General features: G+C 45.2%; 1 protein-coding gene across 2 annotated transcripts in view; it reads right to left on the bottom strand.

Moving 5' to 3' along the window:
* Window positions 1-1,041: 1,041 nt before the first annotated feature.
* LOC147108642 (cadherin-like protein 26) overlaps window positions 1,042-16,049 on the bottom strand; it is a 111,429-nt gene continuing 96,421 nt past the window's right edge. For both annotated transcript variants that reach the window (XM_086005335.1, XM_086005336.1), the window contains exons 16-17: window positions 15,158-15,241; window positions 1,042-3,344 (exon numbers count right to left, since the gene is read on the bottom strand). In XM_086005335.1, the coding sequence (XP_085861461.1) occupies window positions 3,153-3,344; window positions 15,158-15,241 (276 nt within the window). In that variant the 3' untranslated portion in view covers window positions 1,042-3,152. The remainder of the gene's footprint in view (window positions 3,345-15,157; window positions 15,242-16,049) is intronic.

Below are 16,049 nucleotides of genomic sequence, written 5' to 3'. Positions count from 1 at the left end.
CCCTGACAAACTAGTTTAAATCCTTCCCAACAGCACTAGCAAACCCCCCTGCGAGGATGTTGGTCCCGTTTCTGCCAAGGTGTAACCTGTCCAACTTGTACAGGAAGTGTCTAATCGAGACATTTCTTTGTGTGATAATGGTCAAACATCAAACAGGATGAATACATTTATTTTTGTATTGTATGGTTTGAAATTGAACAGAATAGCAGAAAGATGAGATAGGTAGGAAAGTAAATTGTGAAGAGGACATAAGGAGGCTACAGAGGGATATAGATAGGTTAAGTGAGTGGACAAAGAGTGGACAAAGGTGGCATAGTGGTTAGCACTGTTGCCTCACAGCGCCAGAGACCCGGGTTCAAATCCGGCCTCGGGCGACTGTCTGTGTGGAGTTTGCACATTCTCCCCGTGTTTGCGTGGGTTTTCTCCGGGTGCTCCGGTTTCCTCCCACAGTCCAAAGATGTGCGGGTTAGGTTGATTGGCTATGATAAATTGACCCTTAGTGTTAGGGGGATTAAATACATGGGGTTACAGGGATAGGGTGGGATATGTGTTGGTGTAGGGGTTACGGGGATCGGGTGGGATATGTGTCGGTGCAGGCTCGATGGGCCGAAATGGCCTCTATCTGCACTGTGGGGTTTCTGTGATTCTGTGAAGATGGTACAATCAAAAGGGGAAGGGTTTGCGTCAATCTATTGTCACGGGTTTTGATCTTTTTTGTATTATAAAAGGGTGTGTTTAGAAACAGAGGGTGGCAACTTGCAAGGGAACTGCGGACGGATTTGATCACCTGTTCCGATGGAAACATCCTCCTCCACATGATCGCCGGGGTGAGTGGTGTTTGAAATTAAAGAGTTAAAGGGAACAGTGTATGTTAGTATTGTTTGGAGTTATAAGGGAACAGTGCACTGATGTTTGTATGTTATTCATAGTACAATAAATAGTTAAAAGCAGACTGAGTTGTACTGAGCTTGTGAGCCTTGATCATTTTTCTCCACCCGGAAGGGGTTCAAGTCGGATTCTGGAATTATAAGACGGGAGATGTGGGTTCACCAACCTACACAACTATTTTATTAAAAACATTACATACAGTATTTATATACACACAATTGCAGTTTATTCAATGTACAATCTACATTAACATCATTCAAGAAAAAGAAATAATGCAGAAGACTGCCAAATTCCAAAAGTAGAAACTACCATTTTATATCCTGATTCAAACTCAACAAAGAAATTCTGGGCTGGATTTCCCTCTTGCTGGTGGGGTCGTCATGGGGTGGGACTTTGAGCCACCAATTTGACCCTGCCATGACCCCAATCTATTTTCCTGGCTTGGATCTCATCAAGCATACAGGTTAGGCTCCTGGTAGAAACCCCTTCACCAAGGGGAGCTCACTGCTATCAAAAAGGAAAATGCTGGTGGTGAAGTGGTGGGACTATTTAAAGGAGGCAAGGGAAGCCTGAAGATCCAGGAGGGATTTGGAGTTTTTATGCCTTTAACTGTGCTGAGGCCTAGTAAGGTAAGGATCAGAGGCATAATGGAAGGGAGAGATGCCCACTACTGCACCCTTTCTCTCCAAAAGGGGCATCAGCGGGCCTTCTGCCGTAACCAGGGAGTAATACCACCCCTCCGCTGGTGGTCCCTGGGAACACAGGAACAGGAGTAGGCCATTCAGCCCCTCTGTTCTGCCATTCAATGACATCATGGCTGATCTGTGACCGAAATCCACATACGTGCCTTTGGCCCATATCGCTTAATACCTTTGGTTAACAGAAAACTATCAATCTCCGATTTAAAATTAACAATTGATCTAGCATCAATTGCCGTTTGCGGAAGAGGGTTCTAAACTTCTACCACCCTTTGTGTGTAGAAGTGTTTCCTAATTTCACTCCTGAAAGGTCTGGCTCTAATTTTTAGACTATGCCCCCTAGTCCTAGAATCTCCAACCAGTGGAAATAGCTTCTCTCTATCGACCCTATCTGTTCCCCTTAATATCTTGAACACTTCGATCAGATCACCCCTTAAACTTCTAAAAGGGGGCTAGCAGTAGTAGGGGTGAAGGGCAAGGAAATGGGGAGGATTACAAAGCTCACCTCTCTCGCTGTAATTTATATCCAGGAGCAGGCAAGGGGTGACTGGTGGCTGTCCTAGCAGGGTCAGGGGGGGAAGGAATTGTGGTCAGGGCAGGAACACGGTGGTTGGCCTCACTGCCCCATTTGGCCCTGTTTTCTACTGCCATCCCATCTGATTTCAGCTGGAGTGGCAGAGGAAAATCTAGCCCTCTGTTTCAATGCTGAAGATTCCTGAAGAAAAAAGTAGATTTTAATATAATTGAATGTTGCTTTATATAAAAAAAGACTTTCAATGTAATGTTTCCTATTGCTAAATCCCTGCATTTTTCTACCTGTCCATAATTTTCACCTTGTTATATAATTTTTTTTTTTTACAGCCAGTTAAAGCAGTTAAGTGATATTATTCAAATGAAATAAAAATAAAAACATAACACCCTGAACCCAATAATGATATAAAATCCTTTAATTGTCCTCAGTCAGGAGCATTAAAAAATTTGTGAAACACTTGTTCTTTGGCATATTCTTAACTAAATGCACAATACTGAGTCTCCATTTTGATTTATCAAAAAAAGTATTGTGGAGTTGGATTTCCATTGGGATTCTCCTGATTGTCTACCGTAGCTTCGGAAGAACATTAAAAAAAAACCTGGAATAAATATAACTTTCACCGTTTCTCCGGAGTTTCCTTGGATCTTCCGCCAAAGTTATGCTGGATAATCAAGGAAACTCCGGCAGAAATTCAATCCCTGTATCTTTTGGCTATTCCACTTAAGTATATTATATAAGGCAAACTATTTATTTATATAGAAATCAGAAGGGAATAAAAATGAGAGTGATTTTTCTTCAGTTTAATATGCAACACTAATGTCTGGGCATTTTTTTACTTAAAGCTTTCTTACTGTCATTAGTAATTTATTAACAATATAATTATATTGTAAATTAGCAATGCCAAGTATGAAACTTTGGGGAAATAGATGTATTCACTATGCAAATGTCACAATCAGAACATAACCAAAGATAATTTGGGCAATTTGTAAATAGCTGTCAGTGATGTTCACAGTTTCTTTCCATTGCCGTTAACCTTACTGTGGATACCTCTCCTGACAGATTCTTGCTAGTGTTGTAAACTTTGGTCCCAAGTCGTTCAAGTAGTCAGAGCCAGTGAAATCTTCAAACATGCTGATGGAATCAAGAGATGGTGCACATAGCTCTTCTCCTTCATAGCTATATACACGAGGCTTATAGCTAACTTCTGCATAATCTTTATCCAGTTCCTGAAAATACAAGTTGAAGCTATAATGATCAACATAGATATGCTGTTATTCATAGTTGACCTGATTTTCTATTAAAACAACAGCCATATATCAAGCAGTTTCAGTACTTTCATTTCTGAAAATTAAAATCTAAACATGTCATTTTGTTTCAATTTGTACAACCTAATTCCCTTACAAATATCTTGCAGCCAGTATTTTAACAACAAGGAACGTAGGAGAAATTATAGTATATTTGACAGTAATCACTGACCTGCTGACCTGAAGAGACAGTGAGGGGTTTCTCCTCTTTGGGGCAGAGTTCTTGTGGGCCAATGTAACTGAGGTGAATGCCGGTGGTACTGCAGTGGAAATGCCACTAAGGGGTGGTGAGAAACCTTAAAGGTGCAGGTGTCCCAAAGATCAGAATCAAGGCTTCCACTGAAGGCCTTTAGCTGGGCCTGACTTGGAGGGAGAGGTCCCCCACATCCACTGTGGGAACTCGAACTGTAAAGTCCACGCCTCAATAATACACGGACTTCGGGAGAACAGTTTAACAGGTACTTTGCTGAACAAGAGGCAGCTTGAAACTGAAACTACAGAAGCCTGCTAGGGCCTTTTATACAGGGGTGGTCACTGCCGGTACTGCAGTCTAAGACCAGTTATTCCCTTAAAGGTACATACACAACAATTCCTCCCCTTTTAGATAAACAGTACATAACATTCATTTAACAACTAAATAATAACTAATTACAATTACAATTTTCTCAGTAATATATACATCAACTGAAATAGTCATTTATAAGTTCAGTCTTTGGGGAGGCTTCCTGATCCGGACTGGATAGCGCCTTTCTCGATTATCCTGTTCTGGCGGTGGAGTCAATTCTGGCTCATTGTCATTGGTTGGTTCGGCAGCTTCCAATACCCCTGCTTCTGAGGTAGACGCAATCTGTACTTCGGGCTCATTACCAGGTGCACATGCTTGTGGTACAGGTTTGGCTTGTTCCTGTGACTCTAGAATCTGGTCAGCATGGCATCTCACGATGCTCTCTCCAATGTCCACTGTGTACATTAGTGGTCCCTGCTGTGTGCATATCGTGCCTGGCTGCCATTTTTCTGTTCGGTAGTCACGGGCCAAGACTGGTTGCCCTATCTTCAAGCTCCTGGTTGGCTTCTCATTTATGTGCTGGAACTGCTTATCCTCACCATCTCGTCTTATGTTTGGTTTGAGCAAATCCAAGCGACATCTTAGTCTCCGGTTGAAAAGCAATACGGCTGGAGTTTGGTTGGTTACTGCATGTGTCACATTCTGGTAAGCAAACAGGAAGTTATCCAACTTGTGTTGCAGTGGTATGTCGTCATTATACATTGCCTTTATGGCCTTTTTAAAGGTCTGAACAAACCTCTCAGCCAATCCATTTGTGGCTGGATGATATGGGGCAGATGTGTAATGTTTCACCCCATTATTCTTCAGGAACCTTCGGAAATCCTCAGACACAAACTGTGGGCCATTGTCGGAACAGATCTGTTCTGGCAACCCATTCCTGGCGAAGATGGTCCTTAGGACTGCAATAGTTTTCTCCGTGGTGGTGGAGGACATTTTAATGACCTCTGGCCATTTCGAATGGGCGTCCACAGCGATTAGAAACATTATTGAGTCCATAAATGGACCAGCGAAATCAATGTGTACCCGTTGCCATGGAGATGAGGGCCACTCCCATGGATGTAGCAGGGGCCTGTGGTGGAGCGTTTTGGACCTTCTGGCATCCTGTGCATCTCTTGGTCATATCCTCGATTTCTTTATCGATTCCCGGCCACCACACAAACGCCCTGGCTAGGCTCTTCATTTTTACCCCTCCCAGATGACCCTCGTGAAGCTCATTGAGTACTCTATCTCTCAACTTGGGTGGAATTACCACTCGGGATCCACACATCAAGGTTCCCCGGCACACTGACAGCTGTTCCCTCCTTGGCGAGAATGCTGGCAACAGGGAGTCGCCATATGCTGGCCATCCCTTCACCGTTAAATCATAGACCCGAGAGAGTGTTGGGTCATTTCGGGTTTCCTTCTCAATACTTGCGTTTGTAACAGGCAAACATTCGACTATGGTTGCATGGAATATCTCCACAGGGTCCACTGCAGGTGGCAACGGTAGGAGCGACAGCCCATCAGCGTTTCCATGTTGTTTTGTACATTTGTACTCTATGTCATACTGATGTGCCCCTAGAAAAAGTGACCATCTTTGCAGCCGTTGCGCCGTCATCACCGGAACGCCCTTCTTTGGGTTAAAAATTGAGACCAGGGGCTGATGATCAGTCAGTAGGGTGAATTTCTGCCCGTGCAGATAGTGATTGAACTTCTTCACCCCCCACACCAGGCTGAGGGCCTCCCTGTCAATCTGGGCGTAGTTACGCTCGGCTGAGGTTAGCGAGCGCGATGCAAAGGCTATTGGCCTCTCTGAACCGTCATGGAATTTGTGTGACAGCACCGCTCCAATGCCGTAAGGTGACGCATCACATGCCAACCGAATCGGTAGTGTTGGGTTGTAGTGGGCCAATACTTCTTTTGAAGTGATTTGGCATTTAAATTCCTGAAAGGCACGCTTACACTCATCACTCCATTTCCATGTTACACCAGTTTGAAGGAGGACGTTCAGTGGGTGCAGAATTGTAGATAAATTCGGCAAGAACTTATGGTAGTAGTTCACCAACCCAAGGAACGACCTCAGTTGCGACACATTTTCTGGTGCTGGAGCCTTGACTGCAGCCTCAATCTTGTCCGGCGACTTATGCAACCCTTCCTCATCAATCATGTGGCCACAATATGAGATTTGTCTCCTGAAGAACTCGCATTTGGGACGGTTGGCTTGTAGCCCATATTCCTGCAATCTCGTGAGCACCTGTTCCAGGTTGGCAAGGTGTTCATTGTCATTTTCGCCCGTAACCAGGATGTCATCCAAATAACACTGGGTCCCCGGGATCCCTTGCAGGACTTGTTCCATTGCCCTCTGCCACATAGCCGGGGCCGATGCTACCCCAAATACCAGTCGATTGTACTGGTAAAGGCCTTTGTGAGTGTTTATCGTGAGGTATTTCCTAGATGCTTCTTCCACCTCCATTTGTAGATACGCTTGAGCCAGTTCAATCTTTGTAAAACGTTTCCCTCCAGATAGTGAGGCGAAAATATCTTCTATCCGCGGTGTACTGTGTGCAGAACTGGGTTCACAGTCACCTTGAAGTGCCCACAAATGCGAACCTTCCTTGGCTCCCCAGGCGTGCTGCTCAATGCTTTCTTCATTACAGGAACGATGAGTGTGGCCCACTCGCTCCAGTCCACCTTAGACAGCACCCCCGAACACTCCAGACTCTCCAGTTCAGCTTCCACAGCTGAGCGTATCGCGTATGGCACCAGTCTGGCCTTGAAAAAATTTGAGGTTGCGTTATCCTCAATCTTTATGGTTGCCTTTACTCCTTTTAGAGTCCCAAGTCCTTGTTGGAACACCTCTTCCGCGTCAGATAGAATTTGTGACAGACGTCCAGGTGCGACGTCATCATCTTTTTTCTCAGTCACAGTTAGTGCCAGAATGGAATGCCAATCCAATTGTAGTCTTCGGATCCATTCATGTCCCAATAATGGTGGTCCTCCATCTCGTAGTATATACATGTATAGTTTCTGTGTTTCCTTTCCGTTATATTCAACTGGCACCCTTATTTTTCCTCTGGGGTAGACCTTTTGCCCCGTGTATGTCTTCAATACAATGGACGTGTCCTTTAAGGGTATGTGTGAGAATAGCTGCTCATAGTCTTGTCGATTCATGACAGTTAGGGCTGATCCTGTGTCCAATTCCATCTTCACTGGGGACCCTGCTATCATGAGGGTGACCCAAATGGTTCGGTGATCTTCTTTTGCGATCACGTTGTGTAACTTTAAACAACTTAGTCGCCTGCTCCCGGAGTCCTTATCACTCTCCTGATCTTCTGAACTACTATCTGTCAGTTTCTTTACTTTCCTGTACTGTTCCTTAGTAGTTCTTGTCGTGTTGGTCTTCTTTCCCGACCTGCAGACTCTTGCTATATGTCCCATTTTCCCGCATTGCCTGCATATTTTGTCTTTAAACCAGCAGTCCTTCTGCTCATGGGTTGTTCTGCCGCAGCGATAGCACTTTTCGGCTCCATACGCCATTTCATTAGCGCTGTATTCTTGTGGTTTCTGTTGTATTTCCGCAGCTCCCCGTGCTGCTGCTTCGTAGGATACTGCCACGCTAAAAGCCTGTTCTAGCTTCAGGTCTTTTTTTGAAAGTAGTCGTTTCTGGGTTCCTTCACTCTGGAGCCCGCAGACAAACTTATCCCGTAAGGTGTCTGCCAGTCCTGCTCCAAACTGGCAGTGCTTCGATAACTTGCGTAGTTCCGTAAGATAGTCAGCATTGCTCTCATCTTTGTGCTGGTTTCTTTTATGGAACTTGAATCTTTCTGCTATCAGCAGTGGTGTAGGGCTTAGGTGTTCCTGTAAGGTATGAACAATCTCCTCAAAACTTTTCTCCATTGGTTTAGCTGGGGTAATTAAATTCCGCAATAGGCCGTACGTATTCGCACCCATCAGATTTAATAATACCGACGCCCTCTTTCCATTGGCCACCTCATTTGCCTTGCAGTACACTTCGATTCTTTCTACATACGTGGTCCAGTCTTCTACCTCGTTGTCGAAAGCAGTGATACTGCCACTTTTCGGCATCTTGGGCGATTTAAAATGGCGCCTCCCGCGCTTTTGCTTCTTCCCCAATGGAATAAAATGGCGCCTCCCACGCTTTTGCTTCTTCCCCAACGGGATAAAATGGCGCCTCCCGCGCTTTTGCTTCTTCCCCTTACTGCCACGCTGCTCCTAGCGTTCTACGGGGTAATGGCGGCAACCCGCAGCTTCGGCGTGTCTCGCTTTCCTTCCCCCCCATTTAGTTTCTCTCCACTGTCCTGTTCTCGAGCACCGACCGAGCCCTGTGCGCTCCACCCTCTCTCTCTTGTTTTCTTTTCCCGGCAACGCTGCGCGGCCCGATTTGTAGAGCCGCTCGATCGAGCTCGAGCCCGCAGCAGTCTGGAAGGGTCAGCGCGCTACCTGCTACCAGCACGATTCGCTGGAACCACAGTCTCTCCCGCAATTCTCCAAACACCGATGGATTCTTTGGGCGGTTGCCCTCGGTCGATGCCCGTTGCTCAGACTACGACCTTCCAGGACCTTCCTTTCAGGCGAGATCCCCGTGAGATGATGCCACACTGCAGGTGAGTTCGAACTTACTCGTCGCCACTGTAAAGTCCGCGCCTCAATAATACATGGACTTCGGGAGAACAGTTTAACAGGTACTTTACTGAACAAGAGGCAGCTTGAAACTGAAACTACAGAAGCCTGCTAGGGCCTTTTATATAGGGGTGGTCACTGCCGGTACTGCAGTCTAAGACCAGTTATTCCCTTAAAGGTACATACACAACACGAACCACCGCTTCCTGGGGCCAACTGCCACATTTTACATGGTTGTGAATGAAGCAGTGGGAGGGAAATCCACCAGCAACATGGACCCCACTGCCATTTGAATGTGGCGGGTTGGGGAGGTGGAGCCAGTGGTGGGGGGAAGGGAAATCCAGTGAGGTAGAGGTAGGCCTCACTACTCAAATTTTCCCTCATTCTCTGCAGCAATCCTGGAGGGGAATTCTCCCCACTGTGTACAAGAAGCAGTCTTATCTACTTTTAATACAAGGCTATCTACTCCTTGCAATAGATCTTGGAAGTTAAATTTATTGAGTTGTTTATGCAAGTCTTGAGGAATGACTGACAAGTCTTATGACCTTGGGGTATTTAAGCAACTTATCTCTTATTATACCATTTCATAGCTTAGATCAAATTAGTTTCTTAGATCTTCTGGAAAAGACAGACAGAGATCAGGGAAACAGTTTCAGACTATTTCAGAAATAAGCAGAGGTTATTTGAAAGGCACAGGCTGAGGTAAATCAAAAAAACTCATTGCGGTAAAGAAATAAAACTGCTTTCTTAGGAAGGTGGTTAGTAACACAGATCTAGAAAGATTAGAAACACTATTGTTGGGAAATTGGTCTTGCTCCTGAAATTGGTGCGAAATGGGTGGTGTGCCTTAAGATGAAGGCCTGAAGCCTGCTGGAGATTGGGCCTACACCTCATCTACATAATACAGGTGAGTTGCGGACACCAATTGGGCGTTTTGATGCAACTCGCCAGTTGGGGTCTTCTCAAAATTGGCCAGCTCGGATGCTAAGCTGGCAGGCAAAAAGGTCCTGGGAAGAGGTGGTGATGAATGTCAGGGTGGGTGAGCGCGCCAGTAATGGCTCCAATAATTGCTCTGGAGCCAAGGGGAGCACTCCTGCTGATCCTAGCAACTTAAAAAACAAAAATGTATCTGTTCTCCGGTGGCCTCCAGCAGTTCCTTTCAGGACCACTGATTAGGCTGCTGGAGAGCTGGAAAACCTGAGCGAGGTATGCGCGGGGCATGTTCCAGCAGATTTTGCTGAATTTGGCATTAGGGTCCTGAAACAGGTCCCCAATTAGCATATTCAAGTGGCCTAATGTTTGATTTAGGTGGGGCCCCGAGGACTTGGAAGTTGCCTGCTGCTGATTTGGCACTTCCAGGGTAGATCGTGCGCAATAGATTGCACCCAGAAATTGGTCCCCCCAACTCCTAATTTTTGCCCAGAAACTAGGCGTGATGGAGACCAATTTCTCTCCCTTTATAATAGCTCAATATAATTAAGGTGCCAGCCAGATATAAAGAAAACCAGTTTTTCAGTGAACCAAAGGGTAAGAGTATTGCAGATGACAGGTGAAACAGGTGCATCAGAAGACACATCAGAGGAAGATGGCATTTCTTCCTGGTGGACAAAGGAGTTGAATTCCAGAGGTGAGGTGAGAGTGACTGCCCTTGACATCAAGGCAGCATTTGACCAAGTGTGGCATCAAGGAGCCCCAGTAAAACTGAAGTCACTGGGAATCGGGGGGAAAATGCTCCAATGGCTGGAGTCATACCTAGCACAAAGGACAGTTGGTTGTGGTGATTGAAGGTCAATCATCACAGCCCCAGGACATTGCTGCAGGAGTTCCTCAGGGCAGTGTCCTAGGCCCAACCATCTTCAGCTGCTTCATCAATGACCTTCCCTCCAACATAAGGTCAGAAATGGGGATGTTCGCTGATGACTGCACAGTGATCAGCACCATTAACAACTCCTCAGATAATGAAGCAGTCCATGCCCGCATGCAACAAGAACTGGAAGACGTTCAGGGAAGGTAACATTCATGCCAAAGAAGTGTCAGGCAATGACTATCTCCAACAAGCGAGAGTCTGACCACCTCCCCTTGACATTCAATGGCATGATCATCGCCGAATCCCCCACCATAAACATCCTGGGGGTCACCATTGACCAAAAACTTAATTGGACCAGCCACATAAATACAGTGGCAACAAGAACAGGTCAGAGGCTAGGTATTCTGTGGCGAGTGTCTCACCTCCTGACTCCCCAAAGCCTTTCCACCATCTACAAGGTACAAGTAAGGAGTGTGATGGAATACTCTCCATTTGCCTGGGTGAGGGCAGCTCCAACAACACTCAAGAAGTTCGACACCATCCAGGACAAAGCAGCCCGCTTGATTGGCACCCTATCCACCACCTTAAACATTCACTCCCTCCACCACCGGCGTACCATGGCTGCAGTATATACCATCTATAAGATGCACTGCAGCAACTCGCTAAGGCTTCTTCGGCAGCACCTCCCAAACCCGCGACCTCTTCCGCCTAGAAGGACAAGGGCAGCAGGCGCATGGGAACACCACCACCTCCAAGTTCACCTCCAAGTCACACACCATCCTGACTTGGAAGTATATTGCCGATCCTTCATCGTCGCTGGGTCAAAATCCTGGAACTCCCTACCTAACAGTACTGTGGGAGTACCTTCACCACACGGACTGTAGCAGTTCAAAAAGGTGGCTCACCACCACCTTCTCAAGGGCAATTAGGGATGGGCAATAAATGCTGGCCTTTCCAGCGATGCCCACATCCCATAAAATAATTTTTAAAAATAAATAAATAAATAAACCAGGAAATTAGAGGCACATGTAACAAGGGTAATAGAATAATCACGGGGGACATTAATCTACATATAGACTGGGCAAACCAAATTTGCAGTAATAGTGTGGAGGACGAATTCATGGAATGTATACAAGATAGTTTTCTAGATAAGTATGTAGAGGAACCAACAAGGGAACAGGCTATTTTGGGTCTGGTATTGTGCAATGGGAAAGGGTTAATTAATAACCTTGTAGTAAAGGGCCCTTAGGGAAGAGTGACCATAATATGATAAAAATGTTGTATTAAGTTTGAAAGTGATTTAGTTAAATCCGAAACTAAGGTCTTAAATCTAAACAATGCAAACTACGTAGGTATGAGGGACAAGTTGGTTAAGGTAGATTTGGAAACTACATTAAAAGGTATGACAGTAGACAAGCAATGCCTAGCATTTAAAGAATTAATACATAATTTACAACAAATATACATTCCTTTAAGGCACAGAAACCCCACAGGAAAAGTGGCCCAACCATGGCTAACAAGAGAAGTTAAAGATAGTATTAGATCAAAGGAAGAGGCTTATAATGTTGCCAAAAAGAGCAGTAAGCCTGAGGGTTGGGCGGATTTTAGAAATCAGCAAAGGAGGACCAAGAAATTGATCAAGAAAGAGAAAATAGAATATGAGAGTAAAGTAGCGAGAGACATAAAAACAGACTGTAAAAGCTTCTATAGGTATGTATAAAGGAAAAGAATAGGGAAAGTAAATGTGGGTCCCTTACAGGCTGAGACAGGAGAAATTATAATGGGGAAATAAGGAAATGGCAGCGAAATTAAACAAATACAATGGCCATGATTTTGCCAGTGCTCAGAGGACGGGTTTGAGGCAGGTCAGAGGTTAAAGGTGGGTTCCAACCTACCTCTACACAACCTTTCCAAGTGTCGGGTCCCCGATTTGCAAATGGACCCGACACCTAGCGGCGGGAGATGGATTAAAGGCAATTAACTACCTATTAACAGGCACTTGTGAGCAATTTTCAGGGTCTTTTTCGATTTTACGGCTTCTGGGTCAGGTTTTATGATGTCCGAACAACACACCAGGTAAGTGTGGCATGTTGTGAGTCTGGTCTGATGGTTGTGAAAAGATGACAGCTGCAGAAGTGGTATCAAGGATGCCATGTTGCACATGGTGAGTTTCAGAGCAAAGAAAATGTTGGTTACTGCATTTTTAATACATATACAGATTTCTTTAGCTTACAAGTTTTTAAATCCAACTGTATGTCCAGTGCCACCTCATTGGGAGAATCTCTCTCACCAGTGACAGATCGCTTCAGTCATCTCACCTGCAGCTGCCATCTATTCCAGCAACATCAGAGCCAATGAAACAATCAGACCTTGGTCCTCTGAATCCTTCCACAATCATCCCCTACACCAACATCACCAACCTCATCCCCAACCTTTGCCGCCATCACCTGATGCTGCACTGGACACAGGGCATCAGCCCCTGACAAAATTGCTGGTCGGGAGGCCAGCAATGGCATCACCATGGCCAGACTTTCTTCACTTGATGCTATAAACCCTGGCTGCCACATGATGCACCAGGTTGACACCATCCCACGCCAGCACCGTGAAGCATCCCTTTCATGTCCAAGCCATTTGATGCACACACATCACTATAGTGGGGCAGCAGGGGGGTGGGGGGGGGGGGAGTTATGACTGAACATTCACTGTGCACTCAGATTTGTCCAATAAGGGGCACTTTTTGGAAAAGAGATTTCACTGTATGACAGCACATTAACAGAAACTTCACATGGACATTGGCTAAACCTCTCAAGTGCCCACCCTTGTGTGTTGTTAGTTGGTATGCTTGCCGTAGAATGAGGGTGAGTGTAAGGGGTGGCTAATGAGATGGGGAAGTGATAAAGTAGATAGGGTTGGGTGGAGGTGCAATGTAAGTTGGTGTCCTGGGGAGGTCTCGTCTGCCCTTGGAAGGGAAGAGAACCTCCCTGCGTACTGTGACTCCCTCCATAAGCATATGGAAGGAGTCATTGGAGAGCCTGGGTGCAAGAGTTCACCTTTGTACAGTGATTGTCAGCACCTCAATGCTGTCAAACACTGAAAAATCAACAGTCAAAATAAAATTGTGCATGGTCCCTTTAAGGAAACTGGCAGATGACGCGTCATGAAATGACATCATCAGACCCACTTCCTGTTAATTGGCCGGTAAGCCTGCAGGGTGGGCTTAACATGGCCAATCAAGGGAAAATCACATTTGCAGAGCGGAGGCAGATGGGGGTGGGACTGGAACCCGGAACCCAGCTGACCCGCCCCCATCCCGACACCGCTGAGAAAATCATGGCCTTTGTGTCTGTCTTCACAGAAGAAGACACAAAAAACTTCCCAGAAATAGTGGAGAACCACGGGTCTAGCGAGAATGAGAAACTGGAAGAAATTAGTATTAATAAAGAAAAGTACTGGAAATATTAATGGGACTGAAAGCAGATAAATCCCCTGGACTTGATTGCCTACATCCTAGTGTTTTGAAAGAGGTGGCTATAGAGATAGTGGATACATTGGTTGTCATCTTTCAAAATTCCATAGATTCTAGAATGGTTCCCATGGATTGGAAGGTAACAGATGTAACCCTACTACTTAAGAAAGGAGGGAGAGAGAAAACGGGGAACTACAGACCAGTTAGCCTGACATCAGCGGTAGGGAAAAAGCTAGAATCTATTATTAAGGATGTGGTAACAGGGCACTTAGAAAATAATAATAGGATTGGGCAGAGTCAACACGGATTTATGAAAGGGAAATCGTGTTTGACAAATCTGTTGGAGTTTTTTGAGGTTGTAACTAGCAGAATAGATAAGGGAGAACCAGTGGATGTGGTATATTTGGATTTTCTGAAGGCATTTGATGAGGTACCACAAAAGAGGTTATTAAACAAAATTAGTGCTCATGGGATTGGGGGTAATATACTAGCATGGATTGAGGGTTGGTTAACGGACAAAAAAGAGAGTAGGAATAAATGGGTAATTTTCAGGTTGGCAGGCTATTACTAGTGTGTACCGCAAGGATCAGTTCTTGGGCTTCAGCTATTCACAATCTATATCAATGACTTGGATGAGTATGTTGGCCTTTATTACAAGAGGATTTGTGTATATGAATAAAGATGTCTTACTGAGGCCACACCTGGAGTATTGTGTACAGTTTTGGTCTCTTTACCTAAGGAAGGATATACTTGCCATAGAGGGAGTGCAACAAAGGTTCACCAGACTGATTCGTGGGATGGGGGGATTGTCCTATGAGGAGAGATTGAGTAGACTAGGCCTATATTCTCTTGAGTTTAGAAGAATGAGAGGCGATCTCATTGAAACATACAACATTTTTACAGGGCTTGACAGGGTAGATGCAGGGAGGATGTTTCCCCTGGCTGGGGAGTCTAGAACCAGGGGTCACAGTCTCAGAATAAGGGGTCGGCCATTTAGGACTGAGATGAGAAGAACTTTCTTCACTGAGAGGGTGGTGAATCTTTGGAATTCTCGATCCCAGAGGGCTGTGGAGGCTCAGTTGTTGAGTATATTCAAGGCAGAGATCGCTAGATTTTTGGATATTAAGGGAATCAAGGGATATGGGAATAGTGCAGGAACATGGAGTTGAGGTAGAAGATCAGCCATGATCTCATTGAATGGCGGAGCAGGCTAGAGGGGCCGAATGGCCTACTCCTGCTCCTATTTCTTATGTTTTTTTGTTCTAATTTGTTCTTACCAAAAAGTGCCTGTTAGCCCAAGCTTTGTGTCCTTGTGCTGTGTTGATTGGTCTCAATGTGCCACCTCCATATGGAAAAGTGCCCTATAGTGAAAAAGAGAAATTAATAATCCTAAATTAATTCAATTGCACAATTAACTGAAAGCAATCAGATTAAACAAAGGCCTGCATTTCTGGAGATTTACTAAATTATGATACACCTCTAAGGGTAGCTTATTACCTCAGTACAACGTTTAGCTATCATTTTTGCTTTCTGATGTAATTATACCAGTTGTAATTGGCAAAGTCAGGAAGAGAGGGGAGGAAGGGAGGACTTGCACTTAATGCCTTTAATGACCTCAAGATGTCCCTTAGCACGGTGGTTCTCAAAATGTGGTCCGCGGAACCCCAGGGGTCTGTAGAGACTTTCCAAGGGGTCCGTGAGAAAAACCCAATCGGTGATGGAGAGCGAGCCAGTGCGGAGCAACTAGGTGCTGACTTTTGTTTAATTGCAGTAATTGCCATCATCAATTAGGAGTGATGGCTAAAGGGGCACAACCAATAATAACTGTAACTTAATCCAAAATTAAAGGAAACTTAACAAATTAAATCAAAATTCTATTTTCCGGGAGTGATGAAGCACTCCAGTCCCTCTGGTGCCCACCGGTCACGGAAGGCCTCGAGCGTGCCGGTGGACACACGTGTGCTCCATCTCCAGGGCCACCCGGACGCAAACGTAGCCGCAGAAGAGAGGCAGGCAGTCAGGCCGAACTGTGAAGCAATAAGCCATATAATCTATTCAGAAAAATACACCATTCTATGAAAGAATTCTGGCCTTATTAGAAACATGACAAACTGGGAAACCCAAACTATGAAAAAGTTGTGACAGCATTCTGGCTATTGAGATAAGATA

Source organism: Somniosus microcephalus, chromosome 13 (genome assembly GCF_052327205.1).
Source record: "Somniosus microcephalus isolate GS21.2 chromosome 13, FLI_Smic_1.0, whole genome shotgun sequence".
NCBI lineage: Eukaryota > Metazoa > Chordata > Chondrichthyes > Squaliformes > Somniosidae > Somniosus > Somniosus microcephalus.
Note: the sequence above shows the minus strand (reverse complement) of the source record. Positions and strands in the feature narration are given on the sequence as shown.